Source organism: Melanerpes formicivorus, unplaced genomic scaffold (genome assembly GCF_026170545.1).
Source record: "Melanerpes formicivorus ecotype bairdi unplaced genomic scaffold, bMelFor1.0.p_v2 SCAF_12, whole genome shotgun sequence".
Taxonomy (NCBI): Eukaryota; Metazoa; Chordata; class Aves; order Piciformes; family Picidae; genus Melanerpes; species Melanerpes formicivorus.
This window is the reverse complement of record NW_027142364.1, coordinates 234,138-261,003: the sequence shown is the minus strand read 5'-3', so window position 1 is coordinate 261,003 and position 26,866 is coordinate 234,138. Positions and strand designations below refer to the sequence as shown.

At 61.1% G+C, this 26,866-nt stretch overlaps 1 protein-coding gene across 5 annotated transcripts in view; it reads left to right on the top strand.

The window, feature by feature from the left end:
- TIPARP (TCDD inducible poly(ADP-ribose) polymerase) overlaps positions 1-6,867 on the top strand; it is a 44,717-nt gene extending 37,850 nt beyond the window's left edge. For 3 of the 5 annotated variants that reach the window (XM_068144858.1, XM_068144859.1, XM_068144857.1), the window contains 4 exons: positions 1,282-1,450; positions 2,717-2,901; positions 4,662-4,937; positions 6,130-6,867. In XM_068144858.1, the coding sequence (XP_068000959.1) occupies positions 1,282-1,450; positions 2,717-2,901; positions 4,662-4,937; positions 6,130-6,577 (1,078 nt within the window). In that variant the 3' untranslated portion in view covers positions 6,578-6,867. The remainder of the gene's footprint in view (positions 1-1,281; positions 1,451-2,716; positions 2,902-4,661; positions 4,938-6,129) is intronic. The other 2 variants (XM_068144862.1, XM_068144861.1) reach the window with 1 other exon arrangement.
- The last annotated feature ends 19,999 nt before the right edge of the window (positions 6,868-26,866 follow it).

The window sequence follows — 26,866 nt, the reverse complement described above, 5'->3', positions numbered from 1 at the left end:
CACCCCAGAGCTGGGTCCCTCTGGTACTGCTGACCCTAAGGAGCTTGGCTCCAGCAGGGAACACTCTGAAAGCTGCCAGGGCTGTGGTGTGGAAGGGTCACCTTGACAGCATTTCCATCTCCTTGCTGTGGCTGTGTGGTGGCTCCTGGAGAGCCATGCCCAGGGGGCTGGCCAGGAGGCCCTGTTTTGGTGGCAAAGGAGAAGCTGCTGGGTGGAGCAGTTCCTGCTGCAGGGACAGCCACCCTCGGGGGCAGCTGCCCCTCAAATCAGGCAGCCATAGCCTGGGCTGGGTTGGAAAGGGCCTGGAAGATCATCCAGGCCAACCCCTCTGCCATGGGCAGGACATCTCCAGCTTCTGGAGGGCCATGGAGGTGCAAGGGCTGGAGCTGTGGGGACAGGCTGGGAGGGTTGGGGCTGTTCAGTCTCCTGGAGGATCATATGGAGAAGGAAGGGGGAAGGGAGGGAGCATCCTGTGCCATGCTGGGGGCTGTTCAGCCTGGGGAAGAGAAGGCTCCAGGGAGACCCCAGAGCAGCCTCCCAGTAGCTGAAGGGGTCCTGCAGGAGAGCTGGAGAGGGACCTGTCACCAAACTGAGTGACAGGGTGAGGGTGATGGCTTCAGGTGGGAAGGAGCTGGGTTTAGGTTGGACATGAGGAGGGAACCCTTCCCCTGGAGGCTGCTGAGGCACTGGGACAGGTTGCCCAGAGGAGCTGTGGGGGCTCCAAGCCTGGCAGTGTTGAAAGCCAGGCAGGGTGAGGCCTTGAGCAAGCTGGTGAGGCTGAGCATGTCAGAAGAGACCATCCCCCACCTGGCTCCAGCCTTCTGCCAGGGAGCTGTAGAGGGTGATGAGGGCTCCCCTGAGCCTCCTCTCCTGAAGGCTGAGCACCCCCAGGTCCCTCAGCTGCTCCTCACAGGACTTGTGTTCAAGACCCTTCCCCAGCTTCGTTGCCCTTCCCTGCAGCTCAGTGCCCTTGAGGTGAGGGTCCCAAACCTGAGCCCAGGACTGGAGGTGTGGCCCTCCCAGCTCCTCAGCGTCCTGCTGCAGGCTCTCACCTCTGTGTTGTGCCCACATCAAGCCCAGGAGGCCTCCACCTGGCCTCCACCACCAGAAAGCTCTTTCCCAGCCTGGAGGGCTTGGCGGCCACAGGCCTCCTGCGCCAGGAGCTCAGCCAGGCTGAGGCCAGCTCTGAAGAGGCTCTGCCTGGTGTTCTCTCTCTCTGCATGGCCTCTGGAGTGCCTTCCAGGGAGTGAGAGCTCTCTCTGCCTCGGTTTGCTCCCCCAGGAGCCACGAGTTCTGGTTGGACCTGAACACCATGAAGCTGTACGACACCGGGGAGTTCGACCGCATGCGGCGCCTGTCCACCCCGGCCTGCCCCAGCTCCTCCTCCAGCTACTACACAGTCTGGAAGTACTTCTGCAGGGACCACTTTGGCTGGAGAGAGTACTCTGAGGTATTGAACACCTTCCACAGCCTGCTTTTGGGGCTTGCAACCCAGCCAAACCTCGCCGGATCTGCTCAGGCTTCCATCCGTGGCTTTGGGCTCTCTCCTCCCTGAGCTTCCGACCCCCACCTGGGGGCACCGAGGGGCAGAGGAAGGCTGCTGGCTTCCAACTGGGAGAAGCTGGACTGAGATCAGACCTGGGGAGGAGATTCTTCCCCAGCAAGGTGGTGAGGCACTGGAAGAGGTTGCAGAGAGAAGCTGTTGGAGGCTCTTTCCCTGGAGGTGTTCAAGGCCAGGCTGGATGAGGCTGTGAGCAAGCAGGAGGTGTCGCTGGCCACGGTTTGGGTTGGAAAGGACCTTCAAGCTCAGCCAGTCCCATGGGCAGGGACACCTCCCACCAGCCCAGCCTGCTCAAGGCCTCATCCAGGCTGCCTTTGAACACCTCCAGGGAGGATGTGGATGTCCTCCTCCCTGGAGGTGTTCAAGCCCAGGTTGGACAGGAGAAGCTTCCAGGGCCTCCCTGGGCAGCCTGTGCCAGGCTCTCCCCACCCTCAGTGTGAAGACTTTCTTCCTCCTCTCCAGTCTCAGTCTCCCCTCTCCCAGCTCAGAGCCTTTGCCTCCTGTCCTGCAGAGCCTGAGAAAGTGGAGAGGAGAAAACCAAACCTCTTGTGGTCCTCATGGACTATGTGCAGCTCCCTGCCAGGAGGTCGCAGTGAGCTGGGGGTTGGTCTCAGGTGATAAAAGGAGAGGCAATGGCCTGAAATTGTGCCAGGGGAGGGTTAGGTTGGAGAGGAGGAACAACTTCTTTGGTGCCAGAGTGGTCAGGGACTGGCAGAGGCTGTCCAGGGAGGTGGTGGAGTCCCCATGCCTGGAGGGGTTCCACAAACCTGTGGCCATGGCGCTGGGGGCCACAGGTTCTGGTGCCTCCCCACCTTCACTCTCAACAACTTCTGCCTCCTCTCCAGTCTCAGTCTCCTTCTCCCAGCTCAAAATCATCCTCCCTCATCCTGTCACTTGTCACAAGCCCCTCCCCAGCTCTCCTGGAGCCCCTTCAGGTAGCAGAAGGCTGCTCTGAGGTCTCCCCAGAGTCTTCTCTTCCCCCAAGATATCCCTTGGTGGCTCTCTCAAAGCCCTCTGCCCTCAGAGCAGGGGGAAAGGGAGCAAGAGAGAGGGGTTACTGGGGGGTGGTGGTGGTGGCAAGCTGCCTTCCTGAGGGCAGGCAGTGCCAGCTGGGTGCTCCTTCCCTGCCTGCTGATCCCCTGTGTGCCCTGTAAGCAGGCCGTGGTGCGGCTGATCGAGGCGGCGGCGGGCCGGGGGCTGAAGGAGCTTCGCTTCATCACCTGGCACAACCAATACATCCTCAACATCAGGGATGGCTTCCAGCAGAGTGCCTGCTTCAGGAAGCAGATCAAGAGGAGGCCTCTGCTTCGCTCCTGCGTGCTGCTGATGCCCTTCTTGCAGTAGGTATCCCGGCACCAGGGAGGCCTGGGGCTTGCTCTCCCTGCTGCTCTGCCCCACCAGCGGCTCCAGGGAGGCTCTGCTGCCCCTCTGCTCTGCCCCAGTGAGGCCACAGCTGCAGTCCTGGGGTCAGCTCTGGGCTCCCCAGCTCAAGAGGGACAGAGAAGCACTGGAGAGAGTCCAGGGGAGGCTCCAGGGAAGGTTGGGAGTTGTTGTCCCTGGTGCTCTGTCCCAGAGGGACACCTCTGGAGTCCTGGGGCCAGTTCTGGGCTCCCCAGCTCCAGAGGGACAGAGAAGCACTGGAGAGAGACCAGGGGAGGCTCCAGAGCTGCCTGGAGCAGCTCTGTGAGCAGCAAAGGCTGAGAGCCCTGGGGCTGAGAGCCTGCAGAAGAGCAGCCCCAGAGGGGAGCTGAGCAATGCTCAGCAAGAGCTAAAGGAGCTGTGGGGAGCAAGAGGCTGGGGCCAGACTCTGCTCAGTGATGCCCAGGGACAGGCCAAGGGGCACAAAGTGGCACCCAGGAGGTTCCACCTGAGCAGGAGGAGAAAGTTGCTTGGTGTGAGGGTGCTGGAGGCCTGGAGCAGGCTGCCCAGAGAGGTTGTGGAGTCTCCTGGTGTGGAGAACTTCCAACCCCCCCTGGGCACTGTGCTGCTGGGCAAGCTGCTGTGGGTGCCCTGCTGGAGCAGGGGCTTGGGCTGGGGGAGCTCCAGAGGTCCCTTCCAAACCTCACCATGCTGGGACTGCAGGATCATTGATCAGGTCTGAGGTGGTGATGTCCCTTGTGGGGCAGACCCTACAGCACAGCTGCACTTGAAGCTTGACAGAGTACTGTCCAACCTCCAGCACCTTCAAGCCCAGCTTGCTCAAGGCCTCATCCAACTTGGGCTTGAACATCCCCAGGGAGGAGGACGTCCACAACCTCCCTGGGTAACCTGACGGTTGCCCAGGGAAGTTGTGGATGCCCTCCTCCCTGGAAGGTGTTCAAACCCAGCTTGGAGAGGAGAAACTTGCAGGGAGGAGGCATCCAGAGCCTCCCTGGGCACCCTGTGCCAGTCTCTCCCCACCCTGCAGCAGTTTGCAGGCAGGAGGAGAGCTGCCCTGTTTGCACCGCCGCCTGCTCAGGGCCGAGCAGCCTCACCCTTGCCAGGCAGGCTGAGGGAAGGGTTGCACCCCGGTGCCTGGTGATGACAGCTGATAAACATGCCAGCTCTGTGAGCTCAGCAGCTGCAGAGCCTCTGAGCAGAGCTCAGCAGTCAGCAGCAGCTTGTCCTCTCAGCAGAGGGCTGGGAGTCCTCGGCCCTGCGTGGCACACGGGGCCCAGCCGCCAGGGGCTGTGAGTGCTGCAGTGGGGCTGGAAGGGCTTCTGAGCTCGAGTGGGGCTCTGGGCAGAGCTTTCCAGGTGTGATGCTTGGCTAGCTTGGTGGGTGAGGTTTTCCAGCAGGGAAGCCTGGCTGGAGAGGGCCTGCTGAGGCAAGGCAAGGAGTGACAGGGTGAGGGCTGGTGGCTTCAAGCTGGAGGGAGCTGATTCAGATGAGACTTGAGCAAGCTGCTGTGGGTGCCCTGCTTCAGCTGGATGGATCTCCAAAGGTCCCTGCCAACCCCACCAGGACAGGTTGGGCAGGAGAAACTTCATGTCTGGCCTCATCCAAGCAGGCCTGGAGCCCCTCCAGGGGAGGGAAGATCCTCTTGGTGATGTCAGCGTGGTCAGAAGCTCTCCAGCCTGTGACCTGTTGAAGCAGAACCTCTGTCTCCTTTCTCACCCAGGACCTTGGGAGCTACCTCTCCAGTCCCTTCTCCAGCAGCTGACCCAGCTTCATCCCAAGCCTTATCTCCAACTGCCATTACCTCTCCAAACTTCTATCCTGAGACCTGGATCAGTATGGATCCAGCTCAGGACTTCATCCAAGTGCCTGTTGAGAGTGAAGACAAAAGCTACAGAACCATTTATAACCTCTTCCACAAGACTGTGCCAGAGACCAAATACAAGATCCTGAAGATCCTGAGGGTGCAGAACCAGTTCCTCTGGGAGAAATACAAAAGGTAGGAGAAGGGCCAAGATCCTGCTGCTGTGGTGGTGGGTGGGGAGAGAGAGTTGACAGCTGGGGTTTGGGGCTGAGAAGTAGACCTTGGCCACTGGGCAGAAGAGAATCAGAGTCCTGGAATCCTTTGGGTTGGAGGAGATCTTTCAGGTGCTTCAGCTCCAGATGTGCTCTGCTGTGTCTGGAGGTGCCCCTCCAGTCACCACCTCGCTCCAAGGGGGACACTGAGGTGCTGGAGTGCAGCCAGGGCCTTCTCCAGGTCATCCATTCCAACCATTTCCCCTCAAAAGCACTGAAGTGCTTTGTTCAGCTTTGGGCTCCTCACTCCAGGAAGGACACTGAGGAGCTGGAGCAGGGCCAGAGAAAGGCAACCAGGCTGGGGAGGGGTCTGGAGCACAGCCCTGGGAGGAGAGGCTGAGGGAGCTGGGGTTGCTTAGCCTGGAGGAGAGGAGGCTCAGGGGAGACCTTCTTGCTCTCCCCAACTCCCTGAAGGGAGGTTGTAGCCAGGTGGGGGTTGGTCTCTTCTCCCAGGCACCAGAACAAGAGGACACAGTCTCAGGCTGTGCCAGGATAGGTTTAGGCTCGATGTTGGGAAGAAGTTCTTCCCTGCAAGAGAGATTGGCCATTGGGATGTGCTGCTCACAGGGGTGGTGGAGTCCCTGTCCCTGGAGGGGCTCAGGAAAGGCTTGGATGTGGCACTGGGAGCCATGGTTTGGCTGTCAGGAGTTGCTGGGTGAGGGGCTGGGCTGGGGGCTGGGCAGGGGGCTCCGGGGGCGTTCCTAACCTGGCTGTGTGTGTGTGCTGCAGGAAGAAGGAGCACATGTGCCGGCGGCTGGGCTGGGCTGGGGGCTGGCTGAGGGGCTGGGGGCTGGGCAGGGGGCTCCGGGGGCGTTCCTAACCTGGCTGTGTGTGTGCTGCAGGAAGAAGGAGCACATGTGCCGGCGGCTGGGCTGGGGGCTGGGCAGGGGGCTCCGGGGGCGTTCCTAACCTGTCTCTGTGTGTGTGCCGCAGGAAGAAGGAGCACATGTGCCGGCGGCGGGGCTGGGGGCTGGGCAGGGGGCTCCGGGGGCGTTCCTAACCTGTCTCTGTGTGTGTGCCGCAGGAAGAAGGAGCACATGTGCCGGCGGCGGGGCTGGGGGCTGGGCAGGGGGCTCCGGGGGCGTTCCTAACCTGTCTCTGTGTGTGTGCCGCAGGAAGAAGGAGCACATGTGCCGGCGGCTGGGCGGGCCGGAGCGGCTGCTGGCCGAGCGCCACCTCTTCCACGGCACCTCGCCGGAGGTGGTGGACGGCATCTGCAAGCACAACTTCGACCCGCGGCTGTGCGGCAAGCACGCCACCATGTTCGGCCAGGGCAGCTACTTCGCCAGGAAGGCCAGCTACTCGCACAACTTCTGCAGGAAGTCGCCCAAGGGCCTGCACTACATGTTCCTGGCCAAGGTGCTGACCGGCAGGTTCGCGGTGGGCAGCCCCGGCATGCGGCGGCCGCCGCCGCTCAGCCCCGGCAGCCTCACCAGCGACCTCTACGACTCCTGCGTGGACAACTTCTTCGAGCCGCAGATCTTCGTCATCTTCAACGACGATCAGAGCTACCCCTACTTCATCATCCAGTACGAGGAGGTCAGCAGCACTGTCTCCATCTGAAGCCTCCTGCTGCTGTCTCCCCTCCCCGCCCCCGGCAGAGCCTCGGGGGAGCGGCGGCCGCCGGGAGCCGCAGCTCGGCCCCGGGGCTGCTGGCTTGCCTGGGGAGGACTGGAAAGCTCTGAAGCACCCAAGCCTGACTCTGCTGGTTGATGCTGTCTGTGCAAAGTGTAAATAGGGGTATTTCCCCCCCCTCCTTGAGCCCCCTCCCTCACTGTTTATAGCTGACAGATCTGTGCCTTTTGTTACCAGCCGCCGGTTATTTATGGTAGTAAAGGACCCTTGCCTCCAAACCCTCTCTCTGTGTCCCACCTGCACAGCCTCCTCTCACAGCCCTCAAGGGGGCCACTCCTGGGGGATCAGCAGAGCCACAGCCATCTGCCTAGGCTGATGGAGCCCAGGTTGGAGAGGAGAAGCTCCATCCAAACCCCTTCAAGCCAAAGCACTCCAAGCAGCTCTGACTCCTTGAGTCCCAGCAGGTTGCTCAGGTGGTTGTCCCTCACCTGATGATGTGACCTTCAAGCAGGGCAAGTGGCAGAGCTCTGCTCAGTGGCACACCAGCAGCCTCAGGCAGTGCAGTTGTGGCCTCAACCTGAATGGAAAACTCAGCCTGGAGTCATGGGATGGCTTGGAAGGGACCTCAGAGCTCAGCCAGCTCCAAGCCCCCCTGCCATGGGCAGGGACACCTCACACCAGCCTAGGCTGCTCAGGGCCTCATCCAGCCTGGTCCTGAACACCTCCAGGCAGGAGGCAGCCACAGCCTCCCTGGGCAGCCTGTGCCAGAGTCTCTCCACCCTCATGGGGAAGAACTTCCTCCCAGTGCCTCCTCCCAAGGCAGCTTCTTGCAGTGTGAAGCAGGCTGAGGGAGCAGCTCCTGCTCCAGAGCTGGCCCCAGGAGGAGAGGCAAACCACAGCCCCTTCCTCTGTGCTGCACATCCCAGCTGCTGCCTCCCAGCCCTCCGTGGCAGGCTCCCTCCTCCAGGCTTCCCAGCTGCCCCTCACTGCCTGCTCTGCAGCTTGGCTCTGCCCTGCAGCCAGCTGGGAGGTTTCTGCAGCAGGATCCCTCCCTGCCCATGGATCCACAGCATCCCATGCAGGGCTGAGCCATGGCTGCCCAGCAGGCTCTGGGCTGTGGCCTGGAGGGAATGCAGAGGAGCCTTTTCTTGTCCTGCACTTGGTGCTGCCACTTCTCAGGGAGCTGAGGAGGAAACCAGGTGAAAACCAAAGGCTCTCTGCCTGGAGGTGTTGAGGGGCAGGCTGGAGGAGGCCCTGAGCAGCCTGGGCTGGGGGCCAGTGGTCCCTGTGTGCCAAGAGGAAGCTTCTGGGCTGTGTGTGGTGTTTCCAGGCCCATGGGAAAGGGCTGGGAGCTGTGGTGTGATCCCTGAGCATCCTGCAGAGCTCCACCAACTCTCACCTGTGTTTGGGGACCCTACCAGGCCACCACCTCCAGCTCCTTGGAGGCAGCAGGTCCAGCACTGGCCTGGGCATGGTGAGTGATGCCAGAAGGGTTTGTCATGAGACAAGCTGCTCTGGCCTGCAGGGTAAAGGCATCTGGGTGGCCAGGGGGAAGGAACAGCTTGAGCAGGGGGTGGTTTGGAAGCTGGGCAGAGGGTCAGGAGGCTGCTCCTCAGGTTGATGTTTGAGTGGCAGCTGCCCCAGAGGTGACACAGCCAGAGCCTGCTGCCTGCCTCCTGTCCACCCTGGTGCCTCCTGCCTGGCAGGGACCTTCTGGCCTGCACCTCACAGCAGGGATGTTTGAGGCTGTCCAGCTTCTGCAGTTCTTCAGAAGCAGAATGACCTTGGAGTGGGAGATGTCCCTCAGCCTCTCCTCACAGCAGCTCTGGGGACAGCTCTGCAGGGAAGTGGCTTGAAGAAGGGCTGGGGGTGGGAAAGGCTCCTCAGGTGGTGTCCTTCAAGTGGGAAGGAGCCCTGGGAGGTGTCTAGCTCCAAGCAGGGTCAGCTTGGTCAGGGGTGGAGGCTGTGTGTGGCTCCCTGGGCAGGCTGCTGCACCCCCTGCAGTGCCCTCACATCTCCTGGGAGCCAGGGGGACACTGCCCCCAGGGTTAGGTATCCCAGGCTCTGCTGTCCATGCCTTGCACTTGATGCCTGCTGCTTCCACAGGTGGTTAGAGGAGGGGCTGGGGATGAGGGAGGCCAGAGATGGAGGCACTGAGAGCTTCCTGGCAGCAGGCTGAAGAGCTGAAGCTGGAAGGTGCTCCTGGGCCCCTCCAGAGGAGCTCTCTGGTTGCTTCCCAAACCCTTGCTTAGCCCTGGGATAGAAACCCCTTTGCTGGCAGCTGGCCCAGGAGGAGGTCCTGCTGCCAGGGTCACTGCAGCAGGGTGGGCACCAGCTGGGCCAGGAGGAGGTTCTGCTGCCAGGGTCACTGCAGCAGGGTGGGCACCAGCTGGGCCAGGAGGAGGTTCTGCTGCCAGGGTCAGTGCAGCAGGGTGGGCACCAGCTGGGCCAGGAGGAGGTCCTGCTGCCAGGGTCACTGCAGCAGGGTGGGCACCAGCTGGGCCAGGAGGAGGTCCTGCTGCCAGGGTCACTGCAGCAGGGTGGGCACCAGCTGGGCCAGGAGGAGGTCCTGCTGCCAGGGTCAGTGCAGCAGGGTGGGCACCAGCTGGGCCAGGAGGAGGTTCTGCTGCCAGGGTCACTGCAGCAGGGTGGGCACCAGCTGGGCCAGGAGGAGGTTCTGCTGCCAGGGTCATTGCAGCAGGGTGGGCACCAGCTGGGCCAGGAGGAGGTCCTGCTGCCAGGGTCAGTGCAGCAGGGTGGGCACCAGCTGGGCCAGGGCTTCCTGCTGCTGGAGGGAGAGTTCAGCAGCAGCAGCTCCAAGGGCCAAGCTCCATGAGCTGCTGCAGACCAGGCTTTGGGTCAGGAGGCTTCAGCCAGGCCCCATGGCAGGGGGCTTGGACCTGGCTGATCTTTGAGGTCCCTTCCATCCCTGACAGTTCTCTGTGATTCCTGCTGGCACAGCCCCCAGGAGCAGCTCCACTCTGGGGGGCTGAGGATTCTTTTCCAGGTGGAGACTGGAGGTTTGCACCCTGCAGTGAGCACTTGGAGCTGGGCTGCAGCAGCGAGGAGCATCTCCTGCTGCTGGGCTTCCTCCCCCAGGGGCCAGCCCAGGGCAGGCTGTCACTGCCACACCAACGTCACAGCAGCCAACCCAATCCTCCCCAGGCAGGAGGTTTTGTCTCTGGTGGCTCCAGAGGCTGTTTTCTGCCAGGCTGTGTCAGGTTGACCTGAGGGCTTGTTCTTCCCTGCCTCTGCCTGGGGCTGCCTCTTCCCCAGCTCTGCTGGGTACAAGTTGTCTCTCCAGTGTAATGAGACCATTATAAATCAGCTGCTGCTCCTCTCCTCCCTTCCCCTCCCCAGGCAGCAGTTCCCTGCCTGGGGCTTGTTTGGGCTTGGAGCAGTCTTCAGGCCCCTGCAGCTGCCCAGCAGCTCCCCAGGAAGCAGCCTGCAGCCCCTCTGCCTCCACTGCTGCCACAGAGTCCACCATGAGGGTTGCAAAAGACCTCTGAGATCACTGAGTCCAACCTTGGGAGAGGCCTCTGAGCCCATCAGGTCCAACCTTCCCCCCAGCACCTCCATGACCACTCAAGCACAGCCCCCCAGCAGCACATCCACACCTCCCCTGGGGGGGCTGGGGACTCCACCACCACCTCCCTGGGCAGCCTGCTCCAGGCCTGACCACTCCTGCAGCAGGGAAATTCTTCCTGAAGTCCAAAGGATATGGAGGAACCAAATATGCCCAGGGTGCAGCCCTGCAGGTGCTGCAGGGTGAGCTCCTGGGGGGACAGAGGCTCAGGTTAGTGGAGATGAGCTCCTGTGGGCTATGCATGAACCTCTGGGCCTGCCCTGGCAGCAGGGCAGGGATCAGCTCTGAGTGGATCCTTTCCTTGAGTCCATCCCAGCCAGGGGCATGGGATCAGAGGAGGGTTGTGCTTGGAACAGGCTTTGAAGATCATCCAGTCCAAGCCTTACCCCAGCACTGCCAGCTCAGCACCAGCCCCTGGCCCTCAGCACCACATCCACACAGCTGTGAAAGCCCTCCAGGGATGGGGACTCCAGCTCTGCCCTGGGCAGCCTGGGCCAGGCCTTGGCAACCCATGGGGGAAGAAATTGTTCCTTATGGCCAACTTAAACCTCCCTTGGGGCCACTTGAGGCTGTTTGCTCTCATCCTGTCATTTGCTCCCAGGGAGCAGAGCCCAACCCCCACCTGGCTGCAGCCTCCTCTCAGGGAGCTGCCGAGAGCAATGAGGTCTCCCTCAGCCTCCTGCAGGCTGAACACCCCCAGCTCCCTCAGCTGCTCCTCCCCAGCCCTGCTCTCCAGACCCTTCCCCAGCTCTGTTGCCCTTCTCTGGCCCTGCTGCAGCTCCTCAGTGTCCCTGCAGCCACTCCAGGCTGTTTCTGAGCTCCTTCAGAGCTGGGGACTGCAGGAGGCTGCTGAGTGCCTGGGGCTGCAGCTGAGGCCAGAGGTGAGCAGCTGCTCCAGGTCCTCCCCACAGCAGCAGGCACTTGGTGCCCTTCCCTCTGCAGCAGCTCCCTGCATGCCTACCCCCTGATGTCACCCTAGGCCCCCAGCTTATCTGCCCCAGCCTAAACAACCTGCCTGGCTCAGGGGCTCCCCCCAGGCCCTGCTCCACCACCTCCCATTCCTTCTCCTGCTTCTTCTGCCTTACCCCACAGCAGGCTGTGCCTTGGGTGGCCTGCAGCAGGGTCCCCCAGGGCTGCCAGCAGCAGCAGCCTGCCCTGGGCACTGACCCAAGCTGGGGTTTGCTGCTTTTGGGTGATTTGGGTTGGGTTTTCCCTCCCCCCCCCACCTTTTGGCAAGAGCTGCCACTCTTGGCTGTGCAGGAGCACCCCAGCGTGCCTGGGGGTAGGTGAACTCAGGCCCCCCAAGCTTTGGGGTGCTGGGCTTAGGTGGCTTTTAAAGAGTCCTTCCAGGCCAACCCACTGTGGCATTCTCTGACCTCTGTGGGCTCTTGCTGCTCACCAGGGCCTGGGCAGAGGGCTTGGTGTCCTCTCTGGATCCCTCCAGCCTTCAGCAGCTCCTAGCCAGGCCAGCAGTGATGGCCAAAGCACAGCCAGCTCTGAGCCTGGGCACCTCTGGGCAGGGCCAGAGAGGGGCAACAGAGCTGGGGGAGGGTCTGGAGGGCAGGGCTGGGGAGGAGCAGCTGAGGGAGCTGGGGGTGTTCAGCCTGGAGCAGAGGAGGCTGAGGGAGACCTCATTGCTCTCTGCAGCTCCCTGAGAGGAGGCTGCAGCCAGGGGGGGGTTGGGCTCTGCTCCCAAGGAACAAGAGCTAGGAGGAGAGGAAGTAGCCTCAAGCTGCACCAGGGGAGGCTGAGGTTGGACAGGAGGAACAATTCCTCTGCTGCCAGAGTGGTCAGGGACTGGCAGAGGCTGCTCAGGGAGGTGGTGGAGTCCCCATGGCTGGAGGGGGTCAGGAAAGCTGTGGCCATGGCACCTGGGGCCAGGGCTTGGTGGCCATGGTGGGGCTGGGCTGGTGCGGGGCTGGGTTGGTGCTGGGCTGGGTTGGTGCTGGGTTGGTGCTGGGCTGGGCTGGTGCTGGGCTGGGTGATCTGGGAGGCCTTCTCCAGCTGCAGTGATTCTCTGGTGGTAAGATCCTGCTGCTGTGACCCTCAGTGGTGCTGAGTGGAGCTGTCCCGAGGAGGAGCATGCCCCAGGGCCTCCAGAGCTCAGCCTAACTCCATCTGTGGTGAGGCTGAAGGGCTGCCAGGGCTGGAGCCCGGGAGGCTCCCTGCGGGCAGGTGGAGCTCAGCTGCCCTCCTGGGCTGTCTGCATGAGCTGCTGGGGGAGGTTGTTCCGAGAGGGAGACCTCGGGGTGTGAGCTGTTCAGATTGTTCCTCCTGATAGGCAGGGGCTGCTCTGTGTCTTCCCTGCACGTCGTGTGCTGGCCGAGCGCTAAAGCCCAGCCCAGCTCTCCTGCAGGGCGTGTGGAGCAGGGCAGCATTGGCTGCCCTGCCCTGTGCTTCATCTCCCGGGCTGGGGGAAGAGAAGCTGGGGCTGGCCTGGCTGCTCTGCCTCCTTGCCTTTCCCTCCTCCCCTCCCTGACTTTTGGCAGCCAGGCTTTGCCTGTCCCCCGGCCCGGCCCTGCCTGCTTGGCTGGGAGCTGCTCAGCAGGGCTTGACTCAAAGCTGCAAGCAGCTTTCCAGACATGATTTTGTCCCTGGTAGGGCTTCTGGGGGTCTCCTCCTCTGGAGCTCAGGTTGGATGAGGCTTTGAGCAGCCTGGGCTGGTGGGAGGTGTCCCTGCCCCTTCCACCTGAAGCCCTTCTATGGCCTGGCTCTGAGGGATGTGGCACCAAAGCTCCTCCGAGCCGGAGCCTCCAACCACGCTGAGGACACCACACTGCTGCTGCAGATCCCAGCTTGGCAGCTTCTCCAGCCCGGCCTGGGAGAGCAGCAGCTTCCCCCAGGGGCTGTGTGTCCTGCAGGCTGGTGGTGCAGGCCCCTGGCAGGCTGGGGTTTGTTTGCCTGCCCTGCCCCTCTGCCTCACCTCTGAACGTGCTGCCGGGGATGCTGCCGGGGGAGCCTGCAGGAAGTCAGTCTAGCCAGGTCACATCCCTGCCTGCTCTGGGAAGGAAGCTGGGAAGAATATTTGCCCTCTGGCATCGATTTCCTGTCCAGCATCCTCCAAGGAGCAGCTGGAGAGCAGCCAGGCCCACAGCTGGAGAGCTGGGGGCTTGGCAGTCTTCTGGCAAGGGGGAGCAGGAAATCCTCTGCTCACTGCCTCGGCCTGCTGAGGAGCTTCTTGCTCAGCCCTTCCAGCATTCCCAGGGTTGTCAGCAGAGAGCTCCTCTCCTCTGGGAACAGGAGCCCAGCACTCCATGGCATGCAGCACGTGGGGCCCTGTGGAGAAATGCCTCAGGAGACCCAAGTGGTGCAATGGACCAGCTCAGCACCACGTGTGCTGCACCATGGCCACCAGCAGCTGCTCTCCCAGCAGCAGCTCCTCTGCCATCCCTTCCAAGCCTCACACAGCTCCCCAAGACACCTCCACAACCTCCTTATTACCCACAGTGGCCTTGCATGGTTTCCTTTAGGAGCCTGGAGTGTGCCAACTCAGGACCATGTCCACTGCTGATGCCCTTCAAGAGGCATCCTGGAACTGTTTGGAGAAGCCCTGCAAGGTCATGGAGGCCAAGCATCCCCCAGCACCACCATGGCCACTGAGCCAAGGCCCAGGGAGTCACAGCCACAACCTTCTTGAGCAGCTCCAGGGATGGGGACTCCACCACCTCCCTGAGCCAGCCCTTGACAACCTTCTGGGGCAGAAATTGTTCCTCATGGCCAACCTAAACCTTCCCTGGGGCAACTTGAGGCCATTTCCTCTTGTCCTGTTGCTGGTTCCTTGGGAGCAGAGCCCAAGCCCCACCTGGCTGCAGCCTCCTCTCAGGGAGCTGCAGAAAGCAATGAGGTCTCCCTCAGCCTCCTCTGCTCCAGGCTGAACACCCCCAGCTCCCTCAGCTGCTCCTCCCCAGCCCTGCTCTCCAGACCCTTCCCCAGCTTGGTTGCCCTTCTCTGGACCTGCTCCAGCCCTCAGTGTCCTTCTGGGAGTGAGGGCCCCAGAGCTGAGGACAGGGCTCAGCAGGGCTGGGCAATGCAGGGCAGGGCTGGGCAGGGCAGGGCAGGGCTCAGCAGGGCTGGGCAGAGCTGGGCAGTGCAGGGCAGGGATGAGCAGGGCTGGGCAGAGCTGGGCAGTGCTGGGCAGGGCTCAGCAGGGCTGGGCAGTGCTAGGCAGGGCTCAGCAGGGCTGAGCAGTGCTGGGCAGGGCAGGGTTCAGCAGGGCTGGGCAGTGCAGGGCTCAGCAGGGCTGAGCAGTGCTGGGCAGTGCAGTGCAGGGCTCAGCAGGGCTGGGCAGTGCTGCTGGTCTTTGCCCTCAGAAGCTGAGAGCCCAGCTGAGGGCAACCAGAGGAGCGCTGGAGGGAGGCCTGAGCGCAGGGAGGATTAGCTGGGTAAGGGCAGCAGATTGCACAGATCAGCTCCCCTGGCAGCACAGGGAACAGCTGGGGGAGTGCCACATCCACGAGGAGCCTCTCTGCTAGCTCCTGACACAGCTCTGCCTCCTCCCCTGCCCTGCAGCAGCCTGGCTGTAGCTGCCCCTCTCGGCCTGCACGCAAAGCTGGGGCTGCCAAGGCTGCAGGAGCCCCAGCAGCAGCCTCCAGCATCCTGCAGCAGCAGCTCAGAGCTGGGCTGCTTGTTTTGGCTGATCTCACTGTGGAGCTGAGTCAGGAATGGGTTGAAATCTTATGTACAGGTCAGAGGCTGGAAATGAAGCAGAGGCTGAGCACTGCCCTGCTGCAGGCTGCTAGCAGAGGGGCTGGGGGTGGATTTTGGGCCTTGGATGCAAGCCTGGGATGTTAGAGCAGAAATAATGTGACTGAATTCATGTGGCACTTCAGGCACAGGGAAAGTGCAGCTCTGCAGGGGGAGGGGAAGCAGAAGGAGCTGGTGGAGAGTCACAGAGGCAGAGAATTGTTTGGGTTGGAAGAGACCTCCAAGATGATCCAGCCCAACACCACTGTGGCCACTGAACCAGGGCCCCAAGTTGCCATGTGGGAGGTCCAAGGCTAGACAGACCTCTGGAGGTGCTGCACCAAGGTGATAGGACTGAGGCAGCTCTGTGAGGAGCAAAGGCTGAGAGCCCTGGGGCTGAGAGCCTGCAGAAGAGCAGCCCCAGAGGGGAGCTGAGCAATGCTCAGCAAGAGCTAAAGGCTGGGGGGCAAGAGGCTGGGGCCAGGCTCTGCTCAGTGGTGCCCAGGGACAGGCCAAGGGGCACAAAGTGGCAGCCAGGAGGTTGCACCTGAGCAGGAGGAGAAAGTTGTTTGGTGTGAGGGTGCTGGAGGCCTGGAGCAGGCTGCCCAGAGAGGTTGTGGAGTCTCCTGGTGTGGAGAGCTTCCAGCCCCCCCTGGGCACTGTGCTGCTGTGGGACCAGCCCTGGGTGACCCTGCACAGGAGCAAGCCCAGAGGAGCTCCTGGGGAGGCCACTGCTGCTGCTAGGAATTGGAGGGGGGGCTGCAGGAGGGCTGGAGAGGGGCTCTGGGGTTGTTCAGGGATTCATGGAATGGGTTGGAAGGGGCCTTGAAGGTCATCCAGTTCCCACCAGCCCAGGTTGCTCAAGGCTTCATCCAACCTGGGCTTGAACACCTCCAGGGAGATTCATCCTCCCTGGGGATGTTGAAGCCCGGGCTGGATGAGGCCTTGAGCAGCCTGTGCTGGTGGGATGTGTCCCTGCCCATGGCAGGGGGTTTGGAACTGGATGACCTTCAAGGTCCCTTCCAACCCAACCCAATCAGTGAGCAGTGGAAGCTAATCCTGTCAGGACACTGCAGGCAGAGGGACTCAGAGGATGCAGCACTGCTGCTTTCCAAGCCAGCTGAAGCTCCCTGCAGTGCTGCCTTCTGCCACCTCACCTTCACAGGGAGAAGAAAGCAGGCCCTGCCCTGCTTCCCTTGCACCCTGCTGGTTGTCTCCTCAGTGGATCCAGCAGAGGAATCTCTGCTCGCTCCTTTGCAGCTCAGCCTCTCCCTGCTCCACGGAGAAGAGGTCAGGAAGGCAGCAGAGCTGCAAAGGGAAAGGCAAACAAACACAGGCTGAGGAAAGGAGGCTCAGTTTTGGCACCCAGCAAGGATTTCCTGGCTGCCTGCTAATACCCCAGTGGAGATCATCTCTTGTGCATTAGCAGGGGGAAATCCCAGCAGCTCCTAAAATAGCAGGGAAAGAGCTGGGCTGGAAACCATGAGAGAAAGGAAAAGGGGAGGGGAAAGAAAAATAACCCCAAACAACTTCTCTTGCTGTTGCTTTGCTGCTTTGAGGGGCTCAACTCAACCCCAAGGGCCTGAAAGGTGAGAGGAGGCTACCAGAAGATGAGGCTCTCCAGGAGGCTCATGGGGAATGGATGATGCCTTGAGCAACCTCTGATGAAGTTTCTCCTACCCAGCCTGGCCTTGAACATCTCCAGGGAGGGAGCCAGCCACAACCTCCCTGGGCAACCTGAAGGTTGCCCAGGGAGGTTGTGGCTGCCTCCCTCCCTGGGGGGTGTTCAAAGCCAGGCTGGATGAGGCCTTGAGCAAGCTGGGCTGGTGGGAGGTGGAACTGGATGACCTTCAAGGTCCCTTCCAACCCAACCCATTCTTGGCTTCTGTGGCTCCATCTTCACCTGAGGCTTGATGGCCATGGTGGTGGTGTGCTGAAGGCTGGACTTGGTCTCTTGAAGCAGCTCTTCCAACCCAGTTCTGTGCTTCTCTGTGCAAGTCTGCAAAGGAAAAGGCTCTGGACAGGCAGCTGGGTCTGAGGTACCTTCCAGCAGGCTCATCTCCTCCTCTGCTGCTGGGCTTGATCCCTTCCTCCCAGCCAGGAAGGTGTTCCTTGGGGAGGAGTGAGGTGAAGGGAGGTCCTCACATCTAGTCTGAAGAGCTCTGAAAGGTGACACCTGGGTGGTAAGTCACTGCTGGCCTTAAAATAGAGCAGGGGGCAGCTCCAGGCACTCTGACATTCAGGGCTGGCAGGGAGCAGGCAGAGCAGCAGCAGCGTGGCTGTCAGCCAGGGAAGGGTTGACAGACTCAGGGAATTGTCAGACTTGGAACTTCATCCAGCTCCAACCCCCCTGCCATGGGCAGGGACACCTCACACCACAGCAGGTTGCTCACAGCCACATCCAGCCTGGCTGCAAACACCTCCAGGCAGGAGGCTTCCACCACCTCCCTGGGCAACCTGTGCCAGGCTCTCACCACCCTCATGGCCAACAACTTCTTCCTCACAGCCAATCTCAATCCCCCACTTCTAGTTTTGCTCCATCCCCCCTAGTCCTATCCCTCCCTGACACCCTCAAAAGTCCCTCCCCAGCTTTCTTGGAGCCCCCTGCAGATGCTGGAAGGCCACAATGAGGTCTCCTGGGAGCCTTCTCCTCTCCAGCCTGCACAACCCCAACTCCCTCAGTCTGTCCTCATAGCAGAGGTGCCCTGCCAGCTCTGGTGCCCTCAGATGGGAAAGGGCCTTGGGGGTGATGCTTGGCAGCAGCTGCAGATGAGCTCCCAGCCCTTCACCTGCACTTGGGGCACAACCACCCCAGGGAGGCTCCAGGCTTGGGGCACAGTGGCTGGGAGCTGCCTGGTGGGAAAGGACCTGGGGGATGTTGGTCAACAGCAGCTGAAGGTGAGGCAGGGGCTGCCCAGGCGGGCAAGAAGGGCAGCAGCAGCCTGGGCTGGTGTGGGAAGCAGGAGCAGGGCAGGGGCTGTGCCCCTGTGCCAGGCACTGGGGAGGCTGCTCCTTGAGTCCTGGGCTGAGTTTTGGGTCTCTCACTCCAAGGTTTGTCTCCTGGCCTCATCATCAGCTCCAGGCACTCAGGAGGCTTCTGCAGCTCCCAGCCCTGCAGGGGCTCAGAAATAGGCTGCACTGGCTGGAATCAGGGGCACCCCAAGAAGGACACTGAGAAGCTGCAGCAGGGCCAGAGAAGGGCAACAGAGCTGGGGAAGGGTCTGGAGAGCAGGGCTGGGGAGGAGCAGCTGAGGGAGCTGGGGGTGTTGAGCCTGGAGGAGAGGAGGCTGAGGGAGACCTCATTGCTCTCTGCAGCTCCCTGGGAGGAGGCTGCAGCCAGGTGGGGGTTGGGCTCCTCCCAAGGAGCAAGTGACAGGATGAGAGCAAACAGCCTCAAGTGGCCCCAAGGGAGGTTTAAGTTGGCCATGAGGAACAATTTCTGCCCCAGAAGGGTTGCCAAGGCCTGGCCCAGGCTGCCCAGGGCAAGGAAGTGTTCAACCCCTGACCACTCTTGCAGCAAAAGAATTTCTCCTCCTCTCCACCCTCAGCCTCCCCTGGCACAGCTTGAGGCCATTGCCTCTCCTTCCATCACCTGAGACCAGGGAGCAGAGCCCAAGCCCCACCTGGCTGCAGCCTCCTTTCAAGCAGCAGCAGAGAGCAAGGAGGTCTCCCTCAGCCTCCTCCTCTCCAGACCAAGCCCCCCACCAGCTCCTCAGCCATTCCATGGCCACTCCAGGCAGGAGCCTCTCACACAAGTCAGGCAGGGGCTGAAGGTCCCAGTGGAAGGTCCTCACCTGCAGAACAACCTGGAGCCAGAAGCCAGCACTGAAACAAAGCCTCCACCCTTGGCCCCCACTGATAAGGGATGGGAAGGGGCAGGGCAGGGGAGAGCTCAGGCAAACAACCTCCCCAGGGCTCCTCAGCCTGGGGCCACCTCCTCCTGGGGCCACCTCCTGCTGGGGCAGGGCCTGGCTCTTCTCCTTGGGTTTCTGGAGCAGCAGGGCAGTGCTGGACCTTCATCCCCATGGGGTGTGCCAGCTAGATAAATATTGAATGTGCCTTTAATCTCAGGGTGGGGACTGGGGCTTGGGCCCCCAGCAGGATGTGCTGCCCCTCCCCGGGGCTGTGACTGTGTCCCTCCTGCACTCCAGAGCTACTACCTTGAGTATCTGCTGTGCTACCAACCCTGTTGCCCTGCAGTGCAGAGCCAGAGGGATGCTGCACAGGGAGCAGGCAGCAGCACTTTGCTTCTGCTGGTCCCAGCTCAGCCAGCCAAGCACTGCAGAGCTCCTGGAGCCACAGAGCCTTTGGGAGGGGTGTCTGACTTGGATCCCAGAAACTGGAACCCAGCAGGTCCCATCTGAACTGCAGGAGAAACTTCTTTGCTCTGAGGGTGCTGGGGAGTGTTGCAGCCAGCTCTGAGCTCCCCAGCTCAAGAGGGACAGAGAACTGCTGGAGAGACTCCAAAGCTGCTGAAGGGCCTGGAGCAGCTCTGTGAGCAGCAAAGGCTGAGAGCCCTGGGGCTGAGAGCCTGCAGAAGAGCAGCCCCAGAGGGGAGCTGAGCAATGCTCAGCAAGAGCTAAAGGAGCTGTGGGGAGCAAGAGGCTGGGGCCAGACTCTGCTCAGTGGTGCCCAGGGACAGGCCAAGGGGCACAAAGTGGCAGCCAGGAGGTTGCATGTGAGCAGGAGGAGAAAGTTGTTTGGTGTGAGGGTGCTGGAGGCCTGGAGCAGGCTGCCCAGAGAGGTTGTGGAGTCTCCTGGTGTGGAGAGCTTCCAACCCCCCCTGGGCACTGTGCTGCTGGGCAAGCTGCTGTGGGTGCCCTGCTGGAGCAGGGGCTTGGGCTGGGGGAGCTCCAGAGATCCCTTCCAGCCCCCCCACGCTGGGATGATGTCAGAGGGTGGTTCTGCTCCTTAGCTTGGTGTCCTCCCACGGAGGAATGGTAGGAAGGAAGAGTGCAAGCACCGTGGGACACATTCTGTCCTGCTGAGCTGGGCTGCCAGGCAGCTCCAGCCCTGTGGAGGGAAGTGGTCAGTGGCCTTCACCCATGCAGCAGCAGCTGGAGAAGGCTTTCTGCAGACTCCTGCAGCAAACCCACAGCCCTCTGTGAAGAAAGGCCATCAGGTGAGGGTCAGGAAGCTGCTCTGGCCTGAGTGTGTGTTCAGCAGGGAAGCCAAAGCCCGGCTGTGAGAGGAGCCTGCAAGCTGCAGGATGTGAGATTTGCTCTGGGTGGCTTTGCTGTGGCTGAGGATGTGAGTAATGCCCTGTGACAGCCCCGTGCCTGCTGCTCCTCCTGCTGCAGCTGGGCACCCTGTCACCCCCCACCAGCACCACCTGAAAGGAAAACTGCCCTGGGGATGAAGTTACCTCAGCAAGGGAACCTCCAAAGGCCTTGCTGGGAATCCACTTGCTCTGCTGTGAATCCAGCCAGGGTGCAGTGGGAAGGGCTGGTGTGAGCTGGGGGCGTGCAGACCCCTGGCTTGAAGTCCTGAGCTCCTGCACTCCCAGCTGGGGCTGCCCAGCATGTGGGGCAGCAGCCTCTTAGTCACCCTGGTGGCTGACCCCCCCCCCAGCATGGTCCAGTCTCCCAGGGGGAGTGCTGGAATGCAAGGCTGCACCTTGCTGCCCTGAGTCCCTCAGCAGTCATTTCAGCCCTGGGCAACCTTCCCTCTGCCCCCACCAGCTGCAGCCTCAGTGGTCAAAGAGGTGCACATGGCTACAGCTCATAGAAACAGAGAAGAGTTTGGGTTGGAAAGGACCCTTCAAGGTCATCTACTCCAACCCTCCTGCAGCCAGCAGGGACATCCCCAACCACAGCAGGTTGCTCAGAGCCCCAAACAACCTGACCTGCAGTGGTGCCAGGGCTGGGGCAGCTCCCAGCTCTCTGGGCACCCTGAGCCAGTGTTTTTACCAGCCTTGTATCTCCCCTGAATGTGTCCCCTCCACTCCCTCTCAGCCCCCTGCACCACAGCAGCCTGCAGTGAGCCCAGGCCCAGCAGAGCCAGCCCCATGCCTGCCTCTTCATTTGAGAGCCCCAGGAAGCTCTGGCAAGTCTCATGGCCATGGTGTGCCCATGGAGAAGTGTGGCTGCAGCTCACCAGGGCTGGGTGCAAGGCTGTTGGTGAAGTGTTGTGTAAACAGAAAGCAAATAGTGGCAGTTCCCTTAGTGACTCCATAGTGACAGGGCAACACTGCCCCATTTCACAATCACCTCATGGCTCAAGTGCTGCAGCTCTCCTGACTGCTGGCAGGTGAGTAAGAGGAGCTGGAGCCAGCCCACAGCAGCACTTTGCACATCATGACATGGCTCTGCCTCTAGCCTGCTGACCTCCTGCCTCCCCCCCAGAGATCAGCTGCTGGGCAGCTGCATCTTACACCACAGGCACCGAGCTCTGGTCAGCAGCTGGGCATGAACCTGTGGTGAACCTTCCTCAGGGGTGAAGCAGCACAGAAATCAGGCAGCAGAAGCTCGCTGTGGGTGTGCTGAGCCTCTCTGGGAGCTCAGCAAGGAGCAACCTTCCAGCTGTGCCTCAGCAGCTCAGGGAGCAGAGCCCAACCCCCACCTGGCTCCAGCCTCCTCCCAGGGAGCTGCAGAGAGCAATGAGGTCTCCCTCAGCCTCCTCTCCTCCAGGCTCAACACCCCCAGGTGCTCTTCCCCAGCCCTGTTCTCCAGACCCTCCCCCAGCTTGGCTGCCCTTTTATCATCATCATTTGCCCATCCAGCTGCTCTTATGTGCTCCAGGAGCCCTGGAGCCACCCCTTCATGACTTGAGCTGGTTCCTCTTGCAGGGATGCCTGCCATGAGGCTCTGAACTCCAGGGGCTCTCAGGAGCTGTCAGCTCAGCTGGCATCAGGGCAGTAAGTGATGCAGGTTACAGTAGGTGGCCACAGGCCTCGGCTGCCAAGGTTGTGGATGTCACCCTCCCTGGAAGTGTTCAAGACTAGGTTGGACAGGAGAAACTTCATCATGGATTGCTGAGGAAGGCATCACCCAACCCTGCAGACCTCCAAGGAGGGGGCAGTGAAGCTGCTGAGCTGTTTCTCATCCCTGGCCTCCCTGGGCAGCCTGTGCCAGTGTCTCCTCACCCTCACTCTCAACAATTTCTTCCTCATCTCCACTCTCAATCCTCAATCTTGCCTCCTAAATTCAGCTCAGCTTCACCATCTCCCTGGGTGTTATTCTCCAAACCTCCAAGCTGCCTTTGTTTGTTTTGGGGGTTGTTGATGTTGATTTTTGTTCCCCCCCTCCTTTTCCTGTTTCTTTCATTTCCTTCAACTTTTCCATACCTCCTCCACCATTGCCTGCTGTCTCTCTCTGAGGAGCTGAGGAAGGCTGTGAGTAACCTCTGTCTGCTTCCAGCCACTCTCAGTCCCTTCCCGTAGGGAGGTCCTGGGGTGTTTTTGGCAGGATTTTCAGGTTTTTGTTGAACAGCAGAAAGGTTTTTCGTGTTGTTTTGTTCTCCCCTCCTTCCCTCCCTCCCCGAGTGTGTGCTTAACTGAGGAGAGAGCAGATCACCCTGCTCCTGGGTGGGGGAAGGAGAGAGATTTATGGGCTGGCCGATTCCCGTGGGAGTTTCCTAGCAGGCGGCTGGGAAAGTGCTGAGTTCTGCCCGGATGAACCTCACCCTGACGGCTCTTCGCCCGGGGAGCCCTCAGGAGTGCCACCATTGTCCCTGAGCCGCAGGTGATCTTTTAGATACGATGAGCTCAGGCGCCCGGGAATGCCTCAAAGAGAAAAGAACAAAACCTTGAATCCCTCTCCCCCCGCCCCCCGCCAGACACCTCCCAGGGGTCTGGGCTCTGGTTGGGTTGTTTCCTCCCCAGGTCCAGTCCTGCTGGCTGCCCGGCCACGTCCTCCTGCCCTTTGTGCCCACTCCTAACTGAGTGCTGAAGCTCTGCGCTGCTCCTTTCCCTCTTCAGCCTCCTCTCTGTGACGCTGTCCCTGGCACCCTTCCCAAGTCCTCCTGCTGCCAGCGAGCTTCTTGTGCTCCCTTTCAAGATACTGTGGTGGCAGAGAGACCCGATGTCCTCTCTCCAGACACACACGCTCTCTCCTCATGCTCTCCTTGACAGCTCTTCACTTCTGGCACTCAGCTGCTGCTTAATCACACACATTCCTTCTCTGATTCACCTCATGTGCTCTGGCGGCCAAAGGCTTGCCTTGGACTTGGCAATGGCACAGCAGCAGCAGGGCTGGGATCTCCTCCCTCGGGATCCAAGGGATCCCTAGTGCCTTGGGCACGCTCCTCTTTCACTCTCTGTCGGCCAGCTTCCCCACACGGCTACCCTGGCCTCACCTCTGCCTTCCTGCACGTATCACCAGCCCCCTGCTCCCTCGTGTTTGTCCTGATTCTTATCTTGCTGGCGGTGCTTTGGAAACTTGCTATCCTCTCCCTCCGCACAGAGAGCCCTTGCCTGACCTTGGTAGGTAGCCCTCATGTTCAGATCCCTCCTCCAAACATCCTCCCAGCGCAGCTGCTCTCCCACCACGCGTCCTACGTCCTTGTGACATTTGCAAAGGTGGTGGTGGAGGGGGGAGAGCAGAACTAATCAAACCAACCCAGCAAACACCGCAGCTTGGGAAGGAGAACTCGCGGGAGGTGCACGGCGCACCGCGGGTGACCTCCCTGCCGGCCGCCGCTCCAGCCCTGCCCTTCCCTTGACCCCTCGGCTCTGCACGGTTCCTGCCAGCTCCCCTCCTCCCATCCCGGCACCGGGACCCTTCCTGCTCCTCCACAAAGCTCCCCACGGCACCCAGAGATAAGGAAGGGCTCCTCCAGCTCTGCCTTGACCCAGCAAAACAATTGGAACAAGCAGCTGCCATGGGGAAGTTGTTTAGAGCCAAGGCTGCAAACCCCCCTCCCCCCCCCCCCCCAACCATGTCCCAGTGCCGGTGTTGTGATCGTGCGAACGAAAGACAGCCTGGAACCAGGGGGCTTGGAGAGAAGGAAGAGTGGGGCTTGAGCCCAGGAGAGGCTGCAGGTGCAGGCACGGCTCGGCACACCCCCTCTGGCAGGTCCCTGCCTTTGGTGCCAAGAGGGTGTTGGTGCCGATTAGCTTTTATTCCCCCAGCTGCCTGCTGTCACGGACTTTGCTCCTCCGGGCTGGGGGTTTGCGAGCGGCGGGAGGCTTCCCACGTGTGGCCGAGAAGGTACAAAGCCTGCCGGAAAACAATGGAAAGAGCTGGCTCATGACTGCTGCGTGTCACGCACTCATCTCTCGCCTGCTCCTTTGTCCTTGGAGCTGCTCCCGCCGCCCGCAACCTGATCCCGAGCGGTGCCGCCGGCCCCGGGCTGGCACGCAGGGCGCAGGCTGCTGCCACGCCACGTGTGCCTGGCCTGGCACAGACACCCTCACAGCCCAGCCCGGTCCCGGGGCAGAGCTGGGGGTCTGTGTGGGCATCCTGCAAGCTCGAGGAGCTCCTCCAGAGCAGGGTGGGAAGCAGCACTGGACCCCTCAGCCCAGGCTCTGCTCAGCCTCTCCTGGATACCATCTCTCAACCCCCTCAGGTCTAGCTCCCCTCGCCAAGCGCAGGCTCCCCTCAGTGCAGGCTCCCCGCCAAGGGCAGGTTCCCCCTTAGCACAGGTTCCCCTCGTCCCCCCTCCCCTCCGCTCTGATCTCATCGGAACGCAGCCGGACGGCGGGAAGGGAGCAAGCAGCCCCCCCCCCCCCCGGGCCAGCCCTCCCCACTCACTGCGTGCCGGCCGCCTCCCTCCCCCCGCCTCCCTCGTCCGCCCCCGGCCGTGGTGATCCGCGCTGATCCGCTGGCCGCCTCACGACACCCTTCCCCGGCACGTTAAGCGGCCATCGCGTGAGAGGCGCCGGGCTCCCGGCCCGCCTCCCACACCCACCCCCCCCCCCGCCGCCATCACGCAGAGGGAGCAGATGCCGGCGAGGCGCGGCCGGGGCTCTGCCTCGCTCTCCGCGCCCATCAAAGGCGTTCCCGGCCCCGTCTCGCTCTTAATGCCGATCTTAATTAAAGAGCTCCGCGGGGGGCGAGCCGCCCTTCACACGCGATCCCACTCCCCTGCCCTCGCCCACACGGGCGCGGCCCCGCAGCCACCCCCCGCCTGGGCTGGGTGCGGGGTGGGAAACGGCCGCGCTTGGTCGTTTCGCTTTGCTTTGGTTTATTTTGTTTTCTTTTATTTTTATTTCATATTTTATTTTTTTAAATACTTTTTTATTTTATTTATTTATTTTTTTATTTTACTTTGTATTTTATTTTAGGTTTTATTCTCTTATTTCATCTTTTGTACTTTATTCTATTTTATATTTACATTTTATTTTAAATGGTTCTATTTTATATTTTATTTTAAATGGTTCTATTTTATATTTTATTTTTATAGGCGATTTTTTTTTTTTTTTAGGTTTTATTTTATTTGAATAAACTTTACTGTATTGTACCGTGTTGTATTGTTTTTACCTCGACCCCGCAGCTCTTCGTGCTGGTTTCTCGCTCGCACGCGAAGGGGGAGTTTGGTGTTTGGGCTGCGGTGGTGTCTGGAGAGAAGGAGGCTTCGGGGAGACCTCCTGGCTCTCTCCACGGCTCCCTGGCAAGGAGGCTTGGAGCCAGGTGGGGCTCGGTCTCTTCTCCCAAGGAACGAGAGGAATCAGCAGCCCCAGGCACTCAGCAGCCTCCTGCTCTTCCCAGCTCTGAAGGAGCTCAGAAATAGCCTGGAGTTGACTGCAAGAAGGACACTGAGGAGCTGGAGCAGGACCAGAGAAGGGCAACAGAGCTGGGGAAGGGTCTGGAGAAGAGGGCTGGGGAGGAGCAGCTGAGGGAGCTGGGGGTGTTCAGCCTGGAGGAGAGGAGGCTGAGGGAGACCTCATTGCTCTCTGCAGCTCCCTGAGAGGAGGCTGCAGCCAGGTGGCGGTTGGGCTCCTACCTAGCCTCAAGTGAGAGAAGGAGAGGAAATGGCCTCAAAGCTGCCCCAGGGGAGGTTTAGGATGGAAATTTAAGTTAAATTTCTTCCTCAAAAGGGTTCTCCAAGCCTGACCCAGGCTGCCGAGGGAGGTGGTGGTTGGATCCCCGTCCCTGGAGGGGACTCAGAGCTGTGTAGATGTGGTGCTGAGCGCCGTGGTTCAGCCCCAGCCTTGGCAGAGTTAGGGAATGTTTGGGCTGGATGATCTGAAAGGGCTTTTTCCACCCAAAACCATTCTATGACTCCACGATTTCGGTATCGCTCCCACGCCATTCCACACGGGACACCCCCGCCCCCTTCCTCCTCCTCCTCCTCATCCCCGAAGAGCTGGGGAGGAGGTTACGGGAGGTGGTGCGCAGGGGGGCTGGTGGGGACGACTGCGGCGTGCGGCTCCGCTTGCTGCCAGCCCGGGGGATTAAGCATGCACCGGGAGCACGCAGGTCAGCACGCAACGTGGTCACGCCAGGGGCTGGGGAGGAGGAGACAGCCATGGGACCCCCCTCCTGCAAAGCTGAGGAGGATGGAGAGGGTCACGCCAGGGGCTGGGGAGGAGGAGACAGCCATGGGACCCCCCTCCTGCAAAGCTGAGGAGGATGGAGAGGGTCACGCCAGGGGCTGGGAAGGAGGAGACAGCCATGGGACTCCCCCCTGCAAAGCCGAGGAGGGGAGCGGGGGGCCAGGCTCTCCCTGTAGCCTTGCAGCAGCTGCTACTCGGACCCTTTGCTTTGTTTTCCAGCAAAATTCACTATTTCTTCAACAGCAGCTCCCCCTCCTCCTTGCAGAAGAGCAAATAGAAGCTCCCCCCCGCATCCCGCCCAGGACAGGCTTACTCCACCAAAGTAAAAAGGAACCGAGCCCTATTCCCTCTTCAGCTGCCCTGAAAAGAAACCGTTACCGATGTTTCACCCTTCGCAGAGCTGCCCCAGAGAGCAAACCCTTTGCAGCTGAGAGCAATCCGTGCATAAATTACATCAGGTTAACGAGGCCAGGGGAAGGTCACCTCGCCTCTGTCCAGCTTTTAGTGGCTAGCTCTTACGTTTATTTTCCGTGGGGAATGCCTCTCCTGGGGAATGCTTTGGGCTTTAGAA